Below are 25,296 nucleotides of genomic sequence, written 5' to 3'. Positions count from 1 at the left end.
GTCCTTGACATTTAAAAGCCAATCGGGGACCAGATTCAAAGGCTATTATGGAAGCCTCTGTGACAAGTCATTATCATTTTGGAAGATTAAAGATGATATATTCTCCATATATTATTGGAAGGTGGCCTCAAAGATAGACTAGGCTTTGCTACATAATCTAAATGCTCCTTAAATTGGTCTTGGTTTTTTGTGGCCCACTCTTTGTTGATGTAGGGACTAACATTTCCTTCAAGAATCAAAACATATCCATTTGATTTGCAGCCAACCTTGGCATATGGACATATTTAGGCGGATCAATAGTATGTGATGTTGGACTTCCTCTTGTGCTAATGGAATGCTCTGAGACTTTGATCTACTCTCTAGTTGTCATTGACGAGTCATTCATTCATATCCCACGAACATTTCCTCTCTTTGTTTCCCAAAGGCATAACCTCAAGAGATTTTATCGACTCTCATGTCGAGAGGAAGAGTCAGCTGGAGACACTCTGGGACTTCCTGTCTGAGACCCTGTCTGTCAGACCGGGCAGCATTAACATTTTCAGCATTGCCGATAGGAAGGAGAAGACACTAGACATCCATTTCTATGTGCTGTCTGATACAGGCTTCATGCACTCAGAGAAGCTGCATGGGGTTCTTGCTGCACAAAAGAAGAAGGTATTTATCCTGATTTGTATGACAGATGAAAAAGTGGTTGAATACTACACAGTACAATTGGGGGTTTGAGAGGAAGCGATAAAATGGCAATTCCTGCCCACATAAAACTTTGTCTTTTTTATTGCCTCTTTGTTTTTCCAATCCATTTCCTGTCCATTTTAAAATTTCTCTATCACACTGCCTTTTTCTACTGCTTGGTACTGCATTTCTTAATTACCCTGTCAGTCCTAAACATACCCCGCTGCTTTAGCAAACCCTTTTAGATTATTCAAACAATATGTTGTATGTAGTTTAGAGGATGTTTTCATGTGACATGCTGCAAAAGTCATGTTAATCCCCCCATGTTCATTAGAGTGGGACTTCTCATCACTGTCAACTCAGAAGATACTAAACCTCATTGACAATCATTTTGTTAACCATTGATGTCTCCTTTATTTTTCCTTTTCTTACCTACTTCTGCAGCTGCAGTCGCTGTTGAGTGCTAATGTAAGCCAAGTCCAGGTGGATGAGTGCGTGCACGCTGACTGTGAGGCATCAGGTGGCTGCACCACGCATCTGACAATCAGCGAGTCGCCTACCCTGGTAGACACTGATGAGTTATCCTTAGTCTCCGTAAAGGTGACAACCTCAGCCCTCTGTGGTTGCATAGCCAGAGAAATGACTCATCAAAGCTGCTCCTCTTACTCCAGTAACCCCTGCCTAAATGGGGGAACCTGCATCGATACCCAGAACGGATACAGGTGAGCCTAATACCAGTGAAATTGCTCTTCTATTGTCTCCTACTAAGATCTACTAAATCCCGTATCTCATTGAGCAGCAAAGCTTGGCGTTGGTTTGTGCATGGCCCGAATGACACCAGGGTCCATTCAAAGTCCAAAATGGTCTCAAAGACATTCGTCAACAGTTTTAATGGTTTAGTTTTTCTTGATTGAAGATCTTCAAAATGTCTTTGTGACAAGAAGAAAATGTTTACAACTGTTTACAAACCTTTAGGAACCCTGCTGAAAAGGCATAATTTTTGTCAAACACTCAAGGCTCAGGGAGATACGTGCTTAACAGTGAGACACCCTGATGAATGAGGCTAGAATTACTGACACAAATTCCCAAGACAAAAACTTGACCGGACTTTGCAAACTTCTCTGCTCTGTCGTCAATTGAATATGGAGCAGCGGGATTTAAAAAAAAAACGTGCCATATGCATCCATCCATTATTTGAACCACTATGGGCAATTTAGAGTGCTCAATCGGAACGTGGGAGGAAACTGAAGAACCTGGAGGAAACCCAGACAGGCACGTGGAGAACACGCAAACTCCACACCACAAGGCCGAAGCCAAAATGGAACCCCTCATCTCTGAACTGCGAAGCGACGTGCTAACCAGTGCAATGCTGTGCCATCAACAGTATTTTTTACATTTCCATCCCCTTTTTATTCCTGCTGCAAAGTTCACTTCTTCCATGTTACAGAAAGAATTAATGTTCTGTAACCTTTGCATCATGCGCATTAACGTAACCCCTAAAACTCCACAGTATGATTGTAATTATCGAGAAACCTTTAAAATATGTGGTCTCTTTGGGACTCAATGGTTCCAGCATGCAGTACATTCCATGTTAACACTAATGCTCAGATTAAATAAATATAGGGCAGGGGGATTAATCCAACTTGGGGCCTCTCTGCTCACAACTTTAGAAAATCACATTTAATTCCATTTACGTAGCAGTTTGTCAGAGCCATATTCTTCAAAGCATGGATGCGCAAAACCCATTTGCTGTCTTATCTATTTTTTTTTTTTTTTTTTAACTTGGCTGTGTTGTAGCTTCTCTGCTGCATTGAGTCCTTGTTATGTGAGAAGAATACCACCCTATATGCGCTGAATATGCTCTGCTATGAATGCAGTAAAGCCTAAAATGTAACTTTTGCTACTGTTGTACGTGGACATAACAAAGCAGCTCCAGACAGCAGTTGATTAGATAATGTCAGTCGGAGGTGAGAAACTACAGTATCACTTCTGTTGAGTTACTCAGGTAGCGGCTCTCATGAGTCTGAGCAGTAAAAGAGTGAGAGGTCCTGCTTGATGTGAACATATGTATGCATAACACTTCGCTCTCCATAAGCCATCGACATAGGTGAGCTAGATCAGTATTCCTGACTTGCATCGCCCTCTGCAGAATAAACATCAATGTGGCCCTAACAGCCTCAATACACACAGCACTCCTCAGGCATTGCATGGAAATAGATGAGTGTGACATTATCAGCAAAGCCACCTTGTCTCACATACCGCCAGAGAAGGAGACAAGAAGAGATCAACCAGTCAATCTCCTCCATCACGGTGACTAAATGAGGTGCATGCCTCTTCTGAGGTTGAGGTTTTATGATTTCATCCATCTTAACCAACATGGTCATTTAACAAGGAACATAGACTTTGAGAACATAAAAAAAACCCACCATTACTGAAGAGCCGTTACGTTTTTTTTTAGATACGAACCACTTACACAGGCAAGATCAAACTTGAGATGTGAACATATAATGTGCAGATATACTATACGTATAGTATGGGGTATGAATGATGTCAGGCTTTACTATCAATCTTTGTTGGTTTGGAGGATGGGGGGTTGGAATAAACAATTGGTATTTCCATTAATTTCAATGGATAAATATTTTTTGAGATTCAGGGAGAGTGTGGATATGGAACCAGTTAGATTTTCATCTCAAAATGTATGTTGGATAACCTGGTCTAGCTCAAATCCCTGTTTTGTTTCAACTCCAAATAGTTTGATGGTGTTACAATCACAGCTCAAGTTCTTTCACACTAAACTCAACCAACTACGTATGAGAACTCTTGATTTACGTACATGAACTGTCTCCAGTTGCTGTGATGACCTGAATAAATGCATGTTACACTCACAAGTATTTAATGATTTAATGCAATCCCCAAAGCCCTCTGAGGCTAATGATCAATTGATTGTAGTATGTTTTCTGCCACCTATTGGCATAGTCCACGGTTGACTTTGTTTGTGTGTAAACAAGGTTTCTACACAGATACTTTCCTTTTGTGGTACCTCAATTGTTTTTCTGATTTGTCGTTCTCCATGGTGCAGCAGGTGCCGATGCCTCCCTCAGCATGAGGGTCCGGACTGCCAGCAGACAAGACGTAGTTTCCTTGGCAACGGCTACGCCTGGTTTCCTCCCATAAAGCCATGTTTTGATAGCCATCTTTCCCTGGAGTTTATGACAGAGGAAGATGACGGACTGCTGCTGTATGCCGGCCCGTTGGCCACTCTTCTGCCTGGAGATGTTGAAGACTTCATGGCAATAGGTAAAGGCGGGTCTCAGTAATTAAATGTGTGCCGCAAAGCATCTGGAACATAATTGCTTGAACTCTTGGATTTCAGTTTGAGTAATTACTGGATAGTATCAGAGCTCAGCATATATTGCTTTAATTTTATTTTTTTGTCAATGCACTGTTGACATTTGATATTGATTGGCCTCAATAATGTGACCCGACACCTGAATGAGATCCAATAAAAAATATATACCAAAAGTTGTGCCTTTACAGAATTAAAGTTGACTTTAATTGAAAATATTAGTGGCATCATTTCAACAATATGAGAATTATTGTGGTTTAATGGTGTTCAACTTTATTGCCTCATAAGAACTGACGGAATCAAATAATCAGACAGCTTCTCGCATGATGCACTGCAATTTTGCACAACTGCAAACTACGTGCAGTCGACTTTTTTTGCCACATGTACGTGGACAAATTTCGTGATTTGAACTAAAGTTAGTTTTTTGAGTACTGTAGTTGGTCCAAGGTAAAATTCTCAAGTTTGCTTTATTACTTAAATATTGCAAGTCCTTTTTGGTTTCATTTGAAAGTCTTGGATTTACACCAACAAACTCTGAAATTGGAGGCAGACATGCTTACCAGACAGCCATTTTTGCCTCCGTTTCAGAATATAAAATGTTGACATGAATAACAATGCTATAAATCATGGAAAGGCAACTGAGGGCCAGTAATTTACTGTCTCTGCGTGGCCTCTTGATTAATCCCTGCCACCACCACCCAAAAATTAAGTAGCATTTGTTGATAATACGCCACCGTTCCACTCAATAATTCGGATATATATGCAAAATAAATGTGTCTTAATCTATTGTCAGAGATACGTACGTTTTGCATTCCCTATGACAGTGATGCTTTTCACCAGCTTTGATTGGATGTAATTAGCATGCAATTTCCATCAAATTGTGTGGTTTAAAATCATGCTGCAACATTTATTTTCATTTACGCATACAACCTTTGACATTGTCAATCATATGCTGAGCTTGTTTTGCTGTTACTTTCCAAACAGCATGTATTTCATTTTATTCAAATTTTGTGATACTTTATTCAAGCTAACCCACTTCTTATTTAGTCATTTATGATTCCAAAAGCTCCTGCAAATTTTCCCCAGCACAGTGAACATTTGCATTATCTGCAATAAAAAACATCAATGTTTTGACTAAAACCGCATTGGCTGTCTGAATGAAATTGTCCAATCCTGTTATGAACTGTTTCCCAGTATTTTAGAGAACTAATTATGAATTTCAACTCTGTTGTTTTCCTCATTCTGTCCATTTTTTGGCATGTGCAAAATTGCTTCCTTGTGAGTTTCCTTTTGTTAAATGGTTTGGAAATGTTTTCTCAATGTTCACTGATCATTAGTCACACCATCTGCTCCTCAATAGGTTTCAGGTTTGAAGTACCCATCTTACATCCACTCAAAACAATGCATTAAAAATGTAGCTCGTAGGCCTCCATATATACTAGAAGAAAAAATAGAATAATTCAAAAAGTGTGATTTTTTTTTTCATCATAGTGCCATTTGTGATTTATCTTGTATTTGGATGAATTAAGTCTCAAGAGGATTTCACTCTTTCTCTAACACTGCTTTAGTTTTCTCTCTATGGTTCATGGCTGTCCACATCATTTTCCAAATTATATGCTTGTTTTTTTGTACAGTGTAGTGTTTCCCTCGTCCCATGAGATTTTTGCCTGCATGCATAATCAAGATATTCATCATGTATTCCTTCATAATGCTTTTCTTTTTGACCTTGCCTTCTTGTGGAATTATTATCTGGTTGTTATTTTAATCATTGTTTTTATTCATGCATATTAATGTTGATTTATATCCTCCCTACAGAGGTGATTGGTGGAGCTCCCAGTCTGAAAATAAACCACGGTTCTGGTACTCTTGTTCTCCGGTTAATAAACCGTGCTGGACTGGCTGACAGACGCTGGCATCGCCTTGATGTGAGGAGCAACGGCAAGGTAAGAAAAATCATATTTATGATGTTAACACATGAAGATGACTGGCTGGTCAAGCGCAAACCTTTGCTCTCGTTATTGCTTGAACCAACTTCCCTCCAGATTGTTAAATATAAGGGCCATCTCACCAGACTACACAGATGCATCCAATTTGTTCCATGCATTTTACACTTGCCACCTTTTTCAAACCTCTACTATGTTGTTAGAAGGTGTTTTAATAAGTACATTTCTCTAACTTGTGTGTGAGGGGTAAAACAAAACAAATAAGGGATTTCTACAATTGTGTCAGTAGCATGGCATTCACTGTACATGTCCCCATTTTAAGGAAGTGATCTTTACTCTGGATCGATGTTCCACTGCAATTGTCATGGAGACAGAAGGCGTGGATTCTTGGGCGATGACAGAGGACCGCTCTTCCTGTGAAATTCGAGGGATAACACCCAAGCGGGATAAGTAAGTTCTATCAAAACCAGCATAAAAGAGAACACACAAGACAAACAAATGATTTACTCTGTATTCTCAAGGGTACAAGGGTATAGTTAACTTCTATGTAAGCGGGTGAGTAACCAAGAGATTGCCGGAAAACCTTCCAGACATTCACTTGTTTATATTCTTGTTTGTTCATGGCCACAGAGAAAGATATGACCCAAACATACACTGTATTATAGCAATAAAATACAGCTATTCATCACATATGTGGAGTATTCATATTGTATTTATGATGCATCTAGTTCCGCAGTCTTTGTCGGGGCAAATCCAAAACTGATAAATTATATTCATGAAATACATTTCAAGCTGCCCTACACACACATGTGGCTAGAATTAAACCATTATCTATTTATGTATCCATTTTCTGTCCCACTTATATGGGTCAAGTTTCCCTTAAAATTGAAATAATCTAAAATGGTGTCAAGAGCAGCTTTTTTTTTTCTTCTTCCGCTTGCGTGCTTCTGCTGCCACTCTTACAGGTCAACGTTTGTTCTAGCCTCTCCTGGAAGCAGTTGCTGACTCCACCCATGTCCATCCTTTGGCAACTAAGTTCCTTTTTTGGATAACATATGTGCCCATCTCTTTGTCATCATCCCTATTTCCTTTACCAAAATGTTCATTAGAATCTGGACCAAACCAAATTCTCCCTCCACCCGGGGTGCTCAGATCTGGTTCATCGAGTTCCTTCCAGAATTTCTCTCGCTTATGTCATTGACACGCTACCTGTGGGACATTTGTAATTACTTTAAACTTAATATCCTCAATTTCAAGTTTGTGACACACTTTTCACCTCCAGGACAGTCTTAACTAAATGTTTTTCTTTAAGATAACACTGAACTCCATTTTCTGTTCCCATTTATACCTTGGTAAAACAACTTGAAGCCCAATCAACCTTTCTTTTAATCATCAGCTCATGTCAAGCAACTTCCTATCTTTTCCTGTCATAGTCCCATTATTAAACATGTCAAGACTGGTCTTTCTTTTTGTCTTTTCGCCTTCGACCCAATGTAGATGAATTTCCACCGGTGCCCTGTAGGTTAATGGCGCCGATGTTGTAAAGAATTCTTTGGATGAATGCTCAAAATTGTTTGGCACTTTAATACCAGACGCCCTTCCTCACTTGACCTTCTGTATTTACCTTGGCTTGGGACTAGCCGACAATTGGCACTGGTTTGTGCTCTTGTACAGCTGCATAAAAATAAGCTGTAAAAAGGATCACTGCAAATCAATTCTTCTTTCAGTTTTCAAAAACCTTTACTGAAATACAAGGTCTAAAAATGGAAATGTTTTGTTCATTTTTATGGAATCTGCCTGAATACATAACTATATATACTGAATAGATTCTTCCGTATAACCAGTGCATGTAACAAAGAATATACAGTCTGCTTTCATTTTCTTTCTCCAGTTCTATGAAATACTGTGGTTTGTGGTCTTGTTGTCAGCTATTTTTCAAAATGAAACAGAACAGGAACAAAATGTGACCTTTGTTGTCAGGAAGCAGTAAAAGTGATGACAGGCTCAGCGAGTAAAGAATGGAACCATACATTTCAGTGTTGACAGCTTCTGTGGTTTTGCTGTTTGCAATGCCTTTTCAAATTACATTCTGTTCACACATATATTGATACTTTTATTTATTTTCTTGTCCCAGGTATCTGGATGCAAGTCACGTTTTACAGCTCGGAGGGGTCAACAGGAACATATCATATGAATACCCACAGCTGCAACACAAACATTACATTGGATGTATAAGAAACCTACGTTTGGACAGCAAGGTAATGCAACAATAGAAGCGCTTTGTTTGAATTCACAAGAGTGCTGAATGAAAAGGTGGTTGGACTGTAAAGTATGCATACTCTGTTGTTTTTCTTTGCTAACTTGAATCATTGTTAGAGGAAATAATGTTAAAATTATTTCCAATGTATTTTCAAGGTTGTGCAGCAGAAGAGTGTGTTCTTAGCAGTTTTGTCTTTGTAGTCAACAAGCAATGTAACATTAGTGATGGAACTTTTTGCCAGGGAGATAGATGGATAGATGGATAGATGGATAGATGGATAGATGATGGATAGATGATGGATAGATGGATAGATGATTGATAGATGGATAGATGATTGATAGATAGATAGATGATAGATAGATGGATAGATAGATTGATAGATGATAGATAGATGATAGATAGATGGATAGATGGATAGATAGATGGATAGATGATAGATAGCTGGATAGATGGATAGATGATCGATAGATGGATAGATGATAGATGATGGATGGATGGATGGATGGATGCGATTGTGCATGTCAAAACACACAGTTGCTGAACTATTTAGAACTACATCTGTATTTATTAATTTTGTATTCTAGACTAATTTTTTGCCCTGCTGCCACCTTCTGCTCAGCTTTATGACCTCGGTTCTCCAGCTGAATCGGTAAACAGCTTCCCAGGCTGCTCTTTCATGGATGACCACTGCGCCAACAGAGAGGAACAACAACAACCTGCTTCCTGTGGCAAGATGGGGCGTTGCAATGATGAGTGGAGTTCTGTCGGCTGCCAGTGTGAATCCGGCTTTACTGGGTCACAGTGTAACCAGTGTAAGCACTTTGAATCACTGTCAATGACTGCTGAAGCTTTTGGGAAAAGCAATGGTGTTAAAATGTTTAACCTCACAGCAAACAATCACAACAACACTGTCCCCAAGTGACAAGGTTGCCTTGCCCTTGCACTGCAAAACGTCTTTTCAGCAGAAGTGGGCCTCACTGTGAGATTCTCATGCACTTCCCAATGACAGCTAAAATAATTGAACATGCTTTGTGTGTTTCTGATGGACAAGCGGCTCCAGAGTTCTCCTTTGATGGACGCAGCCACGTTCAGTTCCAGCTATTATGGTCCCTGCCTGCAAGACAGATAAGAGTCCAGGTTGGGATTCGAACACGTGCCGCCTTCGGCGTCATCCTCAGTTTGCTCTCTCAGGAACAGAGTGAATACCTCCGTTTAGAAGTGAGTCACAACTGCTTTGTGTTTCTCCACAATGACAGCTCTGATTGTTTTGTCTGTGTCCCGTTAGAATGGTGATTGGGGCCCTAACAGTGATTGCTGTGAATGCTTGTCAGGCTGAGAGTGAGAAATAACAGGGTTCCTGACTGTTGGCAACTGAGAGGGCCGCTGATTGACACGCATTTTTTCACACAAATTCTTTGTTGGTCTGGTTCGACACATTCACATACAATTTCTCTCTCTGGGTAATGTCTCCGAGAGAAACCATGGGCACTGTAATTGGCGGCCACAGTACACTTGATTGAGGGTCATGTTTCGAGCAGTGCACTTGAAGGTTTTGACACTGCTCACTTCAAGTGATGAGCTCACATTGCCTGCCGCTGTCTTTGCCAAACCACCTTTGGAGTGGGCTGCTAAACCTAACCCACTGCAAGGAGTGGACTACAAACACTACCCAAGAGTTTAAAAGGGAAAATAATGGTTGAAAAAAAATACTTGGCAAGCTAGTAATGCAGCATATAAATGCAATCTATTTACACTTTCTTCCAAATGACAGGACATGACTGCTGACAGGACATGAACATTATGAGTTGATTTTTTTTTATTAATGGCTTTCATCTCATTTCGTGGCATGTCAAGTACAAACAGCACATGGAGGTAAATGGCTGTCAGATGGTGTTTGGACTGTCACTTTATATAAAATCACAGGTCAGCTGTATGCAAGGAACCCTTTTCATCGAGGTGGAATTCCATAACTGCCCTGCCTTAAAAAACATTGTGTCTCAGTGCTGTTTAATGTTTTGACTTCACGCCTTGTCCTTCTTTTGCATTTTATGTGACAAAAGGAAAACATGTCCTCCTCTTTCCTTTACTGACAGTTGAAGGAAGAAGTGAGCTTCTATGAAAAGTTTTATATGTCTATAGCTGCACACCGAAACGTAGGAACCATTTAATGGTTTGTAAATGCAAATGAGGCTTTTCGAAAAAGAATGAATGAGAAAAATGAAAATGAGGAACATTTCACTTGATATATCAAGTATAAATCTATCGATCGATCGATCTATCTATCATAATATTATATATAATTTTTTTCTTGGAAAACACTAAATTGTCACCCAGACAATTGAATTGACAATGAAAACTAACATAATTGCAGAAGGGTTTTCAAGGGTTTTCTAATCATCCATTAGCCTTCTAACACATTTAGCAAACAGTATGAACCATTAGAACACCGAAGGGATGGTTGCTGGAAATAGGCCTCTCTCCACCTATGTAGATATTCCATTAAAAAAGAGATGTTTGCAGCTAGAATAGTCATTTACCACATTAACAATGTATAGTGTAATCCTGATTAGTTTAATGTTATCCTCATTGTAAAATATATCAACTATATATTCATTAATTTATCATTTTAATGTGTATTTTTTAACTTGATCACTTTTATAACTTGTAACTATGTATTAAACTATTTATAATTTAATTAATATGGACTTATAAGTATGTGTGTTGGTAAGTGTGAGTATGCTTTCGTGTCTCTACTGGGGTATTTGAGAAGTCCTGCTGAGTGAGCAATAGTTAATGCAGGCTGGGCCGAATGTGAATTATCTTGCCCCACTGTTTCCAATTAAGATTGAGACATGTAGGAGCTGTTTGTGGAGCCCCTCATTGGTTGAGTCCATCGGGTTCACTCAGCCTTAACAGTTGAAGATAATTGTTGGCTTTTGTATACCTTCCCTTTGGGATGACTCCTGCTTCTGCCATGCAGCAACCAACTACAAAATTGCAGCAGTCTTTTTTGCCATTGAAAGTTCGTTGGAAGGGTCCATCTTTTACTTTTTAATTACTTGGCCTGACCTGTGCTTCCCTCCATGATACATAAAAACTAACAAAAAACATAAACAAAAGACACAAACATAAACAAAAAAAAAAGTGTCATGGTCAGATTCTGTGTTTGTTAGTCCACACTGTGCAATATGGCAGAAATCACTGGTGAATTTGTGTCATCCGTTTTGACTCACAGAAATACTGTAACTGATCATATTTTGTTGGAGCAGGTTCAAAGGGTCACAAATCCATCCCAGAATTGCGGTTCTGATAAATATGTAGTTAACGCCACCCCTAAAAAATGTGCATTTGCGTTTAAATACTCCAGGTTGTTCAGGGATTGCTGGCTGTTTTCTACAATCTTGGAGATGGTGACTACAACTTGACACTGCCGTTCCATCACCTGGATGATGGTGAATGGCATGAGTTGGAGTTGGATCGCTTCGGGCGAGAGTTCACCCTGCGCATAGATGGGGGCGGAGGGCGTCGAGAGATAACGGCCTCTCCTGGGCGGAGTCAGGAGATCATTATTGACCCCTCGGTTGTGATGCTTGGAAACTCTTTCCCCTCGCGACACAACAGAAGCTTCCTTGGTAAGTGGATACTAATAAGAAGAGGTCAAATTTCAGGAAAGTGGTTCTGTGAACTAATTGTTAGCGAAATAAGATCATTTATGGCTAATCAATCATTGATTTAGCAAGTTAATTTGTAGCGATTAACTGGTTAACAACACTGTGTATCTGGAGGAGTTGACTATAAATTAAATTGGAGGATTCATTGACTGTTTAATGCTGTTACCACTCCTGATGCCTCCCTCACAATATAATTAGATCAGAGTGATCCTTCAGTATCGGGCAGATTCTCCAAAAGTGAGTCAGTGGCATTGTTCTGCATTTAGATGATGTCTTTGGCCTCATTTTCTCACACACTGAAGTAAAATGCGCAGTACCGACAATATTGTCCAAAAAAGTACAATGCTGACAGCTTAGCCTCAGGGCTGTTAGTGTGTTTGTGTACATGGAGGCATTAGAGCCTCTTGGTCTGCAGGTATGTCATTGACTCAACTTTAGTTTGTTTATATTCTTTGTGGATTAGTGGTTACCTCCTCACAAAGGATTAGGCTTGTGTATATAAAAGAGGTTGCTTGAGGTACGTTGTCTTATTATTTATTTGTGACACTTGTTTCTACTCCTTTACAGGCTGCATGCGAGACTTGAGATTTAGTGGTCGATCCATTTCCCTCGACAGGGATCAGCCTTCAGAGGGTCTTCAGGTGGTCTCATCTCAGGGTGTCTCCCTTGGCTGTTCTTCAGAAGCTTGCAGGAAACATCCCTGCTCACTTCCCTTGGTCTGCGTAGACCTCTGGAGGCAACATGAGTGCAGGTAAGAAGAATAGCAAACAGCCCTTGAAGTTAGCACATGCGGGCATGTTGTAGTTTATACTTGTATGGCGAATACACACCACAGCCTGTAATATCGCTAAACAACAGCAATTGGGGAGTTCAGACCTCTGCCATGGTCGAAGTGTGGTTTACTTTGTTGTATTATTTATCTGACTGTTTGAGAGCAGAATTATTGAACAAGCAGTGATTTCCATGAAACACGGGGAGGAACCGGATCATGGACAAGAGTGACAGACTACATAGAGGTCTGCTCTCTCTCTCTCTCGCACCAGTACTGCTATAGACAAAATGAAAAGTGCTAGCAAAATTTTGGAACGATGCTAGTCTTCTTCCTGGCTACTATTCAAGTACCCTTGAGCAAGGCACCAAACCTCAGGTTCAGCATATTTGACACTTTCACTCTTGCTCCCTCTTCTTGCATGTGTGTTGTTTGTGCAAATGCTCTACTGCCAGGGTATGAGTTGAATACCCCCGTGATAGAACATGTTGAGTATAATACGTGAAATTAAAGGTGACCTCCTGGTACTTCTGCTTGGAGGTAAATTGACACATTTGAACTTTTGTTGCAGCTGTTCAGATTACTCAAAAATATTAAAAACACAGAGGAGCGTATTTCAAAGCGATACAGACAGTGAAGAAGTTCTGACACAAAAGAGTTTATTATGTTGTCTTCCTTAAAAAGAAGCACTAAGCAGCAGTTGTCAGTGTATTGGCAGCACGTTTAAAGTCAGCAAAAAGCAGCAAGTGCCTTTACACGGTGTCCGGATGTCCAAATTCTGTGATTATGGCGTAGCCTCAGGGCACAAGGCATTGAGAGCAAGCAGAGTGTAGACGAGAGGTGAGAAATATTCAGAGGTTTTGTATGAATATAATGAGGGACAACTGCTGAGAAGCCAATCTTTGCCTCTCTGTTCCTTTCCACCTTTTTCAGACAGTGAACAATTGATTTGCTTTCAAGAGCTAATCTTTGAATGTGAATGAAACTCCAAAAGCATTTAGCGCCTTTTTTTTATCTGATCCTTGCAAAAATAAATTTGTCTCTAATTTATTTATAACAAAACTAATTGGTCAAATTACCAGTCAAATGGGAGACCAACTTGCTGCTTATTCTTTCTGAGACCTTCTCTACCTTCCGGTTTGTTTACCTTGTCGCTTTTCCCCGAGAAACTTTCAGTCTGTGTGTTTTAGGTCATTAGTATCGGTCTGTATTCAAAAGGGCCATCCTATCAGTTTTGCAACATTTAGCAGACGCTGATACGAGTAGCCCATTACACTTCAGTATTCGGCATGTGCTTTTTTAAGATGTTTTCCATTAGGTTGTAATCTCTTCTTTCTGTTCTTGAGTGTTACCAGTCGATTGCACCTTGTGGTAAACATTCAGTATTTACATTCATAAAGGCGTCTCTCGATTACTGACTTTGACAATGATATATCTACCTCTTTAAGCGTGTTCTTCAACTGACCCAATGTTTACTCACCAAGGAGAAAAATATGCAATCATGCACTTTATTTGCTGGTGTGCTAGCAGATTCATTTTTTTCTTTTTAAATTGAAGAATTGTTTTTGTATGATTGGTTTGTTTAGCTTTTCGTGCTTAATGATGGCCTACTTCATCATCATCTTCTAGAAACAGTACATCTTTAAGGTTTTACACTGGAGGTCCCATTGCACGATTACCAGATGGAAATAAATTCAAATCTTCATCATTATCATCATGTTTATTTCCAAAATTATGACACACCAACACGGCAGACATAAAGTAGGTCATTAAACTGCACTCAACTGCCAGCTTTCTTCAGTTTGGAATTTAAAACACCAGAGAATGCCTGAGGCCTCGCAAATTATTCTTGTGGTGCCCGTCATGATTTATAATATTGACCGATTGAAAGTATGACAATCTCAGAAACAATACTAAGAAATAATTTTGAGGTTGTGCACCATATTACCTTCAAATCAGTGGCAGTTGCTAAATGGGGGACAAAAGGACACCGCCCCACGAACAAGCTGAGTCACCTTGAAAAAGACAAACAGAAAATAAACAAACAGCTTTAAAACCGCGAGCAAGATGTATACAAAACTGTACTGATTGAATTAGCTGGTCTGTATGCTCGAACTTAAAGTCTTTAATTTTTCATTTCCTTTCTAAACAGGTGCCCTCCAGGTCACATCACTAAGGAGGTTTCTTCGGGTAAAGCATGCATCTACACACTGTGCGCCAGCCGTCCGTGTCGCTACGGCACTTGCGTGGCTCATTCACCATCGCGTTACACCTGCCAATGCAACGAAGGATACCGTGGACGGCACTGCGAGGTGACGCTCGCCATGTTCCACAATGAAGATGGCAATAGCCTGAGCCTGAGCTCCATGTTTGCCATCAGCATCTGTGTGATGGCCTTTCTAGGTAGCTATGTTGACTATGTGCTTTTCTACTTGTGGTGACTCTTCATCTCTTCATTTCATGTCTTATCATTTCATCTTGAAACACGTTTGTTTCCCTTCTTGTCTTAATAATCAATTGGTTTGTCACTTTCTTTGTTAACTTAATGCTGCTATCCAAAATATGTCTTGTTTTAATTTGCCATCTCTATGTGCGTGTGTCTGTATGTGGTGCATAAAAACAGTTTGTCGTATTGAGATGCATCGATTATAAATAATGCAAAAGGGTAAGCAAATATCAGAATTGCAATAGAACAAGCAAGAGTGCATGTCTTCATTTGTGAATGACAGGAATATGCTAAAAGTATAAAGAGAACATCCTTCTTTCTGTTTTTCTTTCTCCTGTCTTCCATGTGCCCTGTCGGTTCCAATGTTACACTCTGGATTCAAAAGTCATTTTCACTCTCAGCCTTACATTTCATCTGTTCATATCATTTTCTAGCCAAGTGTTGCCTCATTCACTTTCCCTGGAATGTTTTTGTCTTACTTCTGTCCTGTCCCATGTATGGGTTACAGGTATACAGCAAGACTCAAAATAAGTAGTTTCTCTTCATTAAAGCAGATGGAATAGCAGATCTGAGAATCACAGATTTTTAGGCGTTTCAGAACTAGTGCGTTATTATAATAATAATAATAATAATAATAATAATAATAATAATAATACAATATATGATAACATTTTTTTTTTTTTATCTTTCCATAAGAAAATATATCCATCAGCTCACATTGTATATTAATCCTGTATAATGAAAATGATTTCACTCAATTTGGGAAATCTGATCTACAACTGAAAGAAATTGTGTTGAATTTACTCAATTTTATTTCAACAAATGGTTTATGTAATAAAAGTATCTGGATACAAATACTTTTAATGGTACTGTACCCAATAGCAGTCTAAAATGGTATCAAATTGCCCGTTGGTTTGATTGTGAGTGTGAGTGGTTGTCTATATGTGCCCTGCTGGCAACCGGTTCAGGGTGTACGGATCGAGGTATACTGGGCAAGGCGCCAACCCTTGTGAGAAGAAGCGGTTCGGATGATGAAGGAATGAATTACAACAAATTGTAGCCCACCGGTACTGTGTAAAAGCCACTGCGTAATCATTTGGTTGAACAGTAAACTCACAATAATTGAAAGTTTCTGCCATGAGTTTAGGAAATGTCTGCAAGAAATTCGATCAATCCTGATGTGGACGGAAAAAAAATGCATACTAGGTGAGAGAAGCTTGCTCCACCAAACTCAAGGTTCACGTTAGCATTGTAGTTCTTGTAGGTTGAAGATTGAAGTCCATATACGTACAAGGTAAAAAAATTCTAAATATAAAAAAACTATAGAGGCCAAAAAGGTGGACCATATTTTTTACTAAAGTGTAGACAGAAAACGGCAGTGATTGGTTTTCTTTTTTTTGGTAATACTTAACACTGTACTTTATGTTGGCACCATAATGTGATGTTTAAATTGCGAGCACCATAAATTTGGAGACGCGGGGGAGCTCACTTTATAATTTACAATGCAATCCAGATGAAACTGTATTATTATTTCAGTAGATAGAACATTGAAATAGATAACAAGTACTTTCCCCCTTTATTATTTTACTTGGAAATGAGAGCATATTGTTAATAAAATGTTTAATTGTAATAATACCAGCAGCTCTATATTATTATTTTTCTTGTGTTTAATATTGCAAGTATAGTGTCAGATAAATTTTCCCCCTACGAAGGGGCCACCAACGATACACAGTCCACTAGTGAAAACAATCCAATAAAAGTGAAGCTGGATGGCCTCGTAACTTGTGGAAGCTCTTGGAAGGTTTACATTATATAACCAACCACATCCACTGCTGTTGCCTTTTTAAATATGTATGCGCTGATGCTCCAGTAGCACACAGGGCACTTAAAAAGACAAACTAACACTTTTGGTCATGGTTAAGTTAATTCCGGGGGTCTTTTGGGATATGTCTGGTCCTCATAAATGCAGAAAGGCAAAGGTGTGTGTGTGTGTGTGTGAATGCCTTGAATGCTATTGCTCTCACTAGTCTCTATAGGGCCACCATGTTGTTTATGAGTCTTCGTATCAGAGACAGGCTTATAAAACGCTTGGCCAGCTCGGTACATGGCCCCTGCCTCCATAACAGACTGTTCTCCAGGGTATGTGGCTTATGTTGGGACTCTTATTGCCGCACTTGAAAATGTGGAATGTATAAAGCAGACCCCGACATATGATAATCGATTCAAATCATGCTCTACCTGCACACGTTCGCTCCCAAAAAATGCTGTCTATTTAAACGAGGCTGACACACTGGCAGAGAAGCAGGCAACGCTGACCGGTCGGTGCATAATATAAGACAATGAAATAAGGAATGAGCAGTCTTTTGTGACTTATTACATTTCCACACCTTTTAATAAAGCAAGGTGAATAAATATAGTCCCTTAATTGAAGCCATTTTATGTCACGGAACGAATGATCGTCCGGTACAGTATGTAGCTATTTAATGACCTACCTTGTCACCCCAGGAAGCGCAGCCGTATATAAGAGCTCACATCCCGTGCACACTCTACTCACTTGGTGCTAAATTAAAGGGGGGGGGATTCCTGCTCTGCCTCAGTGAGCATTAAAAGTTAAAATGATCATCCATTATTAAACTTTACATAAGGCATCACAGATGGACTGGCGTGTGTATTCGGCGCCCGCTATTGACTGAGTCGGGCTTGTGTCTGGATAGCCAAGCCTCATTAGTCCGTCGTCAAATCTGCCCAGTTGTGAGCGAAGAGTGGGGCAAATTAACTTCCCATATGAGCCATGGAAGTGTCTTTTATCCCCTGAAACTAAATGATGTCTTCCCAACTCCTGCCCATCTCTCACCTGTCTCGTTTCTTTCCGTTTTCTCATCAATTTTCTTCTGTCCTCTGATGTTTCGGGGCGCTCCACTCCTAATTAACCTAAGACTGCAGTTCTCGCCAGCGGGGGTCAAGTGTTTTGATCAAGACGTTGTGGTTGTTTTCAGCCACTCATCCATAATGCACAAAGCGGCACAGGCTGTGCTCATGCTTAGAAGGCAACGAGGCAGCATCATTACAGATGGATGGATGGATGGTTGTGGTGTTTGTGTCCACCCTGAATGATTATTGATCACACCACACAACTTTTGTACGTCTCACCCTGGAGGCGGGAATGCAGGCAGCTCATGGCAAAAATTGTCCATACTTTACAAGCACCTCTGTATTGCGCATGAAATATACAATATTCTTTTATGATCAGCTCCTTCCAGCAAACCAGGAGCTCAGCTGAAGTCTCAGTGGCACTCATCAGGAATGTGAGATTTTTGGTCATGTTATCTGTGTCCCCTCAGACAACTAGCGCCCAATCCAGCACAGAGGAGTGAAAGTGAAGTTGCGCTAAATACTGTAGATTTGAATTAGGAAAAGCGTTTCTGCGTGTTGTTTTGATTATGTATAACCTCATGGCCACAACACGCTGCTGCTGCTGCTGCTGCATTCTTCTCATTTTGAAGCGATGACTGTAGATTGGAACACCAGACTAAAGTGATTACCCCGCGTTTCTCTGACAAGTTCCAATTAATCCGACGCCTCGAACTCTGGAAATGGTTCTCATATTGTGCGGGAGATGAAAGAAAAAACAAGGGTAGGTAGAGGCCAGAGAGGTGCTAAAAAACAAGAGTACTGTCTTACTTAATGACTTGGTGAGGAAACCACCAGCGTAACTACAGAGAGAAAGAAAATGGAAAAAAAACAAGTGTCAGTGGTAACTAATAAAATATATAGTGAGGAAAGGTTTCGATTAATTGACTTTAAAGGTCACTCCACCATGTTGTATAATTCAGCACACAATTGCTTTGATTGATAAGTATGCTTCAGGACCTTTCCGCGTTGGGCTCTGGCAGGATTCCACGGTGTGCTCTCAGTCGAGCCAGCGAGGCTTTGACGTAGAGCAGGGACGGGTAGAGAATTGGTCAAGAAGCCCCTGGGGGCCTTCTGTCTTTGATAAGACAGGGAACAGGGTGCGAGTGCCTGTCTGTGACCTATTAGTGTATCCTACCTGTACAATCGGAATCACTTATAGGCCTTTCTTGACTAATTGTAGCTTGAAAAGTGTCAGACGTGGCCATATCCCTGCCATGTCTGCTTCTTGAAAACGGTCATATAGAGTGGGAAATACACACTCTTCATTCAGTTTGCCGCTTTATTCACCGCTTTCCACTCATCTTGTGCATTTCATTTACACCTTGACTTTAGTGTACTTCTTGGATGTCTCTGGTGGGTGAGGAGAGCAACCCAAAATTAACCTGCTTTGTGGCACCCCTCAGTGCTGATGCTGGGCCTCTTTCTGTACTCCTGCTGGAGGAGACACAAGGGCCTGAAAGATGCCGTGTACCACGTGTCGGCGCACCATGGCGAGTGGGAGGACATCCGAGAGAATGTGCTCAATTACGACGAGGAAGGAGGAGGGGAGCAGGACCAGGTAGCAAGCGTTTTAAATCCCCATTATTGTTTGAAGTGCATGTATTACAACAGGTTTTCTACATAGACATACTCAATGGTGAGCAGATAATCAGTCAATCAAACCTTATTTGAAGAGCACCTTTGGAAACGAATCCTGGTGCGGATTAAAGAACCGGACCGAGACCCACTTGTTAAAGTGGTCTCGGTTCGCTTCAGGTGTGAATACAAATACTGTAAATCCGAGCAAACAACACAAATATGCAGAGCGGGAATGCAGCACGTAGGACTCGCATGTTTTCCCTCCATTTCCGGGTCTGTGCTCTGTGTACCGCCCTGGTCATTGCTGTCCAATGGAAGCACAGATCTTCACAAACGTGGATGTGTTTACAAAATATACGTACTTCACTTCCAAAATGTACTGTCTGTAAAGGAACCGCACCAAACAAAAAAAAATTAAATCCGCCTTTGGCCCGGACCAAACAAGTGGACTAAAGGACTTTTCTAGTCTGAATGCACCCTAACAAAACTCAAAGTGCTTTTCAATTGATAAAATCCCCACCACCACCATCTCACCACGCACAAGGACCCAAACACTCGCATGCAAACAAATAAAAAGGTTATGAGACGAGTAGATCAGAGGTTGGGTACAGAGCTCATGAGGAATGCAACACCGTGTCATGCTTCCTAAATAAGTCAGCAGGCGCATGGTCCACCAACACATTAATTATGTCTGTTGCATTGTGAATAAAGATGATGGTGTTCTCGTTTGGAAACAAACAAAGAGATGCCTCCATTTCCCAACTGGAAAACAAAGTTTTATGCGTGACTTTAGTTTAAATTTTTCATTGCTAAGTCTGTTGCTAAGCGGAATAGGAGCAAGTAGCCAACATAAAGAGAAAGTCAACACAATAATTTTCTTTTTCAGTTGTCCAGACATTATGGTCCCATTACTATTCAAACATTGCATTGCTGTATACACTACAGGCTATTTCATTTATTTGGCCGAGTAACATTGTAATTATGGTGTTAGCCACTTTTCATGACTTTAATTTCCATGCATTGCTTTTGCTTAGGTCCATGATGTTAATGACAACAAGAAAATCTGGTCTTGTCTTCAACTGTGCAAATGCTTTGTATTAAATCCATCCAAAAACTATGAATCCAACATATCCAGAAGAGAAGTCGCATTCTTTTGGATATGTTCATTCTGACTTGGCCACTAGCTGATGGCAAAATCTGCATACCTGCATTGTCAGCTCTGACTCAGACCTGGTGAATGGCAGCAAGTCTGAATTCCATTTCAAGCTCCACTCCATTGGGAGCAACCTCGCTACCTTTGATTTACAGAACGCCACTGGGCAAAATTATGCTGCCGTCTTCAACAAGAGTGGAAGTGAAACAGAGTTGACGGCCTCACACAAATAGTGGAGCTTGACTTACAGCAGTGTCTTAAGTGGATAAAGAAAATAAATTTGATTTGCGGACCCATTCATATGCATTATACACATTAGAAATGGAATTATTTCACAAGCAGGGACTGGTCGGGTCTGTGGTCCCAGTAATGATTCCTGAAATAAAATCTGCTTATTCTATTCTAGGTTTATAGACCGTTAATGTAAATTTGGCTGAAAGTGAATATAGTTATATGCTTGCAGGCAATGACTCACCAAGCAGCAGTAGGAGGTGGACACATACTGACTGATGTCTGTCTTATTCAGTTTTCATTCCGAATTTTGACATCAGTGATGACATTTGGCTGACAGTTTGGCTTTTTTTTTTCCTTGTTTGTTTGTTTGTTTGTTTGTTTGTTTGTTTGTTTACTGTAACACGTCAGAAACTGCATTCTGCTTTTGCATACTATACAATATTTTTATCTTGTGTACCTATTCTAAATGAATAATAATAATAATAAATTTTACAATAAGGTATCCACAGGATGCTGCTGTCAATTGCCACACAGTGATGCATGTGTAAATCCATGTGAACCGGTTTACCATTTTGTTTTGAAATATGTTTGAAACATTATTTTTGATGAATATGGGGTTAATTAATGGAATCATTCAATTCATCTTTGTTGCCATTCAATTGCTTGATGCTGGATTTACATATGATTGACCACCCTCCAGCCATACGTCACGTTCATCTGTGTGCAGCTAACTGACAGGTCTCGCTGCAGGAGAGATTAAGTAGACCTGCAAAAGAAGGAGGAGGAATTAAGTAACACTCAAGTCACTTAAGACAACACACTTGTGAATGTGAATATGTGAGGTGTGAGTACTATACACAGTCAATAAAGGCCACATGGAACTTGAATAGAGATTTCAAAGAGAAAAGAGAAATATTTTATAATGGCATGAAGAAGGTGACATAAATATACGGAAGCTTTAGATTTGTATTTGAGCGTTGATGCATCTTTTATTTCTTTCAATTAGTGTTGAAGCCTTACATTATGATGGTCTGACCTCTGAAGTGTCGTTTCGGTTACCAGATTCGAATGTTTGTAAAACAATCAAATTTATCCCCGAGCAGGATCTTTCAGTTTAAGATTGCACCATCCCCATTGTAGGGAAAAGCCGACTATCAACTCCCTACTAGACTGGCGTGTAAGTCAGTTAGCTGAAATTGAGCCTTACAAAAGGCTGCTAATTCCACTATTTTAGTAGTGCCGGTAAGAGCTGTTTTCACTCTTAGCAATCAGATAATTAATTAATGGTCTAATCAATGGTGCTGTTGTTATCAGTGCCTCCCCCATCCAGCTGGATCTTCATCTCTGTGTCAAGAGCAGCTTCATTTGCTTGCACATGAATGAGCAGAACTGACATGTGCCACTATTAGTTCCTATTATCGTTTAAGTTCCTCAAAAGATTACTACTGTATTCAATTATTTTGCGGCTCTTCTTTCAGAATGCTTTCAACATGATGGAGCTGCAGCGTTCCCTCCATCCAAGCCCGGCACAGTCGCTCCGCTGCAGCTATCCGCAAGGCATCATCGCCCGGCCCGAGAATAAGCCCCCCCACGAGGACAGCGGGAAGGGGCTGTCAAACGGGAACGGCAGCGCCATCATAGCTCTGCGTCTGGCCGTACCCCCTTCAGAGACCGAGACCCTGTCGTCCCCTCTGACACTCCGTCGCTCCAAGAAGCCCCTCTCCTTCTCCAGCCAGGACTTGGCCCGCTACCTGTGTGAGGTCATCAGGGACATGGAGCACCCGGAGGAACTCGGCATCAGAACCACACCACGTCGTCCATCTGGGAAGCAACGCGGCCTGGCAGCGGTGCGCTCCCTCAGTGCATCTCAGGGTTCAGATATCAGGAATCAGGGGCCCCACAGCAGCAGGATGGAGAAGTTCAGAACCTTCAGAGCTGTGGTCAGTGACCTTCGAGGAGACTCCAAGTCGTCAGAGAGCCAGAGAGACAAAGTGAAGGAGAGCAGAGGGCAGCTGGATTGCGGAAAGAGTGGATGAATGAAGGGGCAATGAAAAGAAGGTGAAGACATTCTGAGGACGCTGAAGCTGCGTGCTGCCGAAGGTCTGAGTCAAGTCTGCTATCAATGTCCTGGATTGCTGAAACTTTGAACCCGTGATGTTCTTGGATATCAAATGAATGATCTCATGTGATGTATTGTTTACCACGCATTGCACTGTATAGTAAAGCCTCTACTGTAAGCACTTTTGGAAGCTCCTTGTGTCAAAAGTACACTCAACAAAAACATTAGCGCAATCTTTGTGATTTTATTCAAGGCTTACATCTCTGTCTCTTGGTTGGTTCCTAAATTTCTCAAACCTATAATGAGATGCACTATGGTGATACAAAAGTAGTTGATTTGCATTGGGAGACTACAGATGATGTTGCCTCAAGAAGGTCATTATTGCATAAAATGTGCAATACTGTTTAAGGAAACTGCTTTATTCAAGTCAAAGCTTGACGTTTAAAATCGGCAGAGCGCCTGTCAGCACAGTGACCAGAACAGCCGAGTGTCGCGCTGTGTTGCCCTGCATGATGCAAATGGTGGTCATAGCAGCCATTGACAGGTTGTCTGCCTCCTGAAAATGTTCTGTTTGAAGCTTTAGTTCAGGACAGAAGCAATTTACTGACACCATAGACCAGTTCGGGGTGCTAATCTTGACACATCTACCAGCTAAATGTAATACTATCCTTGATGAAGTGTTTGAAAGATCTGGGTTCGAATGGCTTGTTGAGCATGTTCTCCGGGTATTCTGGCTTCCATTCATATTTGAAAAACCTGCATGTTAGCTTGATTGAACACTCGAAATTGCTCAATGTAACAATATGAATGGTTGTTTGTCTTTATGTGCCCTGTGATTTATTGATAACCAGTCCAGGGTGTTCAGCGGCCTTTTCCGTTCACCCTCGGTCAGATGGGATAGGGAACTCACGCAAAACCATAGAGAGGAGAACCATTCTCAAAAATAGAAGGATAGATATCTTGAATCTTTCTCGGCAAGTCAAAACCAAAGTGTTGATGATTTTGTTGAGTGTATTTGTCTTCAAAGTTGTTTGCGTAAAAGTCTGCAAGTGAAGTGGCAAATTTACCATCATATACTTAGTTTCATGATTAGTGACTCATGAAGACATTTATGTGATAGCAAATTATTTTCTTCATTTGCTTTATCAATGTCCTTTTAAATAAACGAACAGCTTTGATACTATTTGGAGTTTGATCCACACAAATTTACACAAGTCCGGATTTCTTCTGATTTGAACAAGAAGCGCAAAATGCTTACCAGACAAAGAGAACAAGACACTGCATCTCATCATCTGCGTCGTATGAATAATCCGCTCTAGTTAATCTGTCTGCCTTCATTACTGGGAGTGATTGAGGACGGACGGCATCAGCACAAATAATACAGTGTATTTGGTTACAATACCTTTGAATTTAAAAATGAAAAAAAAGTAAAGATTTCAGGATGAATTATTTAAAGCCAGTGTAACCTTGTGGCCTAAATTCAGGCGATGCTTGGAAGTCCCAGTGGACCTATCGAACCTTTAATATGCCAGCATTCGATTTAAGCAGTCGTGACATTAATCCTCAGAGAGACAGAGTTTATGCATGCATCTTTGCAGATACCCTCATGTGAACAATGCTTCACACGGCCAGATCGAAGAAGCTAAGAGGATGGTTTGATGGCCTACTCCCTGAATGATTTAGGTAGCTTTACATTTATACATTTTAGGATTAATGGATCTATTATGCATAAGTAATATCAGATTAGACATGATGGAACAGTACATCTGCTTCCTATTAATATTATGAAGACGAATGTTTGTTTTACTATTGCTCTGGTATTTTTTAGTTTATACTGCCCCCTGTTGACAACGATTTGTAACCACACTAAACAGGCGCTACTGAAAAGATATAAGTAGACTACAGGCTGCTTGATCTCTGTTCACATAAAACAAAAATAATTATAAACTCAACTTCGTTGAAATTAGTGCATGATTTCGTTTATTGAAATGAAAACATTTTAATGCAGCTGTAAATGTTGACCTCCATTATGCACGAATGAATAGAGAGCGCTTTAGGGGGCACTGTAAGTCAACAGAAGGGAAAACCGCAAATTGTAAAAATAAGATAATTTAATGAGAAATCAAATATTATTTATAATAATAATAATAATTTATTTTATTGTTTTATTTGACAGGGACAGTGTACCTCAATGAACATTTCTGTAGCTGCACCAGAATTAGTCAAGGTGCAGTTTTTCATATGAAGTCCCT

General features: G+C 40.3%; 1 protein-coding gene across 1 annotated transcript in view; it reads left to right on the top strand.

Moving 5' to 3' along the window:
- The window catches only part of LOC133157007 (neural-cadherin-like), a 77,160-nt gene extending 52,971 nt beyond the window's left edge, over positions 1-24,189 (top strand). The window contains exons 21-33 of the mRNA XM_061283200.1: positions 425-654; positions 1,117-1,394; positions 3,752-3,969; positions 5,834-5,961; positions 6,284-6,411; positions 8,096-8,219; positions 8,841-9,033; positions 9,273-9,439; positions 11,589-11,853; positions 12,460-12,643; positions 14,814-15,064; positions 19,424-19,578; positions 22,464-24,189. Of these exons, the coding sequence (XP_061139184.1) occupies positions 425-654; positions 1,117-1,394; positions 3,752-3,969; positions 5,834-5,961; positions 6,284-6,411; positions 8,096-8,219; positions 8,841-9,033; positions 9,273-9,439; positions 11,589-11,853; positions 12,460-12,643; positions 14,814-15,064; positions 19,424-19,578; positions 22,464-23,021 (2,879 nt within the window). The 3' untranslated portion in view covers positions 23,022-24,189. The remainder of the gene's footprint in view (positions 1-424; positions 655-1,116; positions 1,395-3,751; positions 3,970-5,833; positions 5,962-6,283; positions 6,412-8,095; positions 8,220-8,840; positions 9,034-9,272; positions 9,440-11,588; positions 11,854-12,459; positions 12,644-14,813; positions 15,065-19,423; positions 19,579-22,463) is intronic.
- Positions 24,190-25,296: the final 1,107 nt, after the last annotated feature.

The sequence above is a fragment of the Syngnathus typhle genome, linkage group LG7 (genome assembly GCF_033458585.1).
Source record: "Syngnathus typhle isolate RoL2023-S1 ecotype Sweden linkage group LG7, RoL_Styp_1.0, whole genome shotgun sequence".
NCBI classification, from domain to species: Eukaryota; Metazoa; Chordata; class Actinopteri; order Syngnathiformes; family Syngnathidae; genus Syngnathus; species Syngnathus typhle.
Note: the sequence above shows the minus strand (reverse complement) of the source record. Positions and strands in the feature narration are given on the sequence as shown.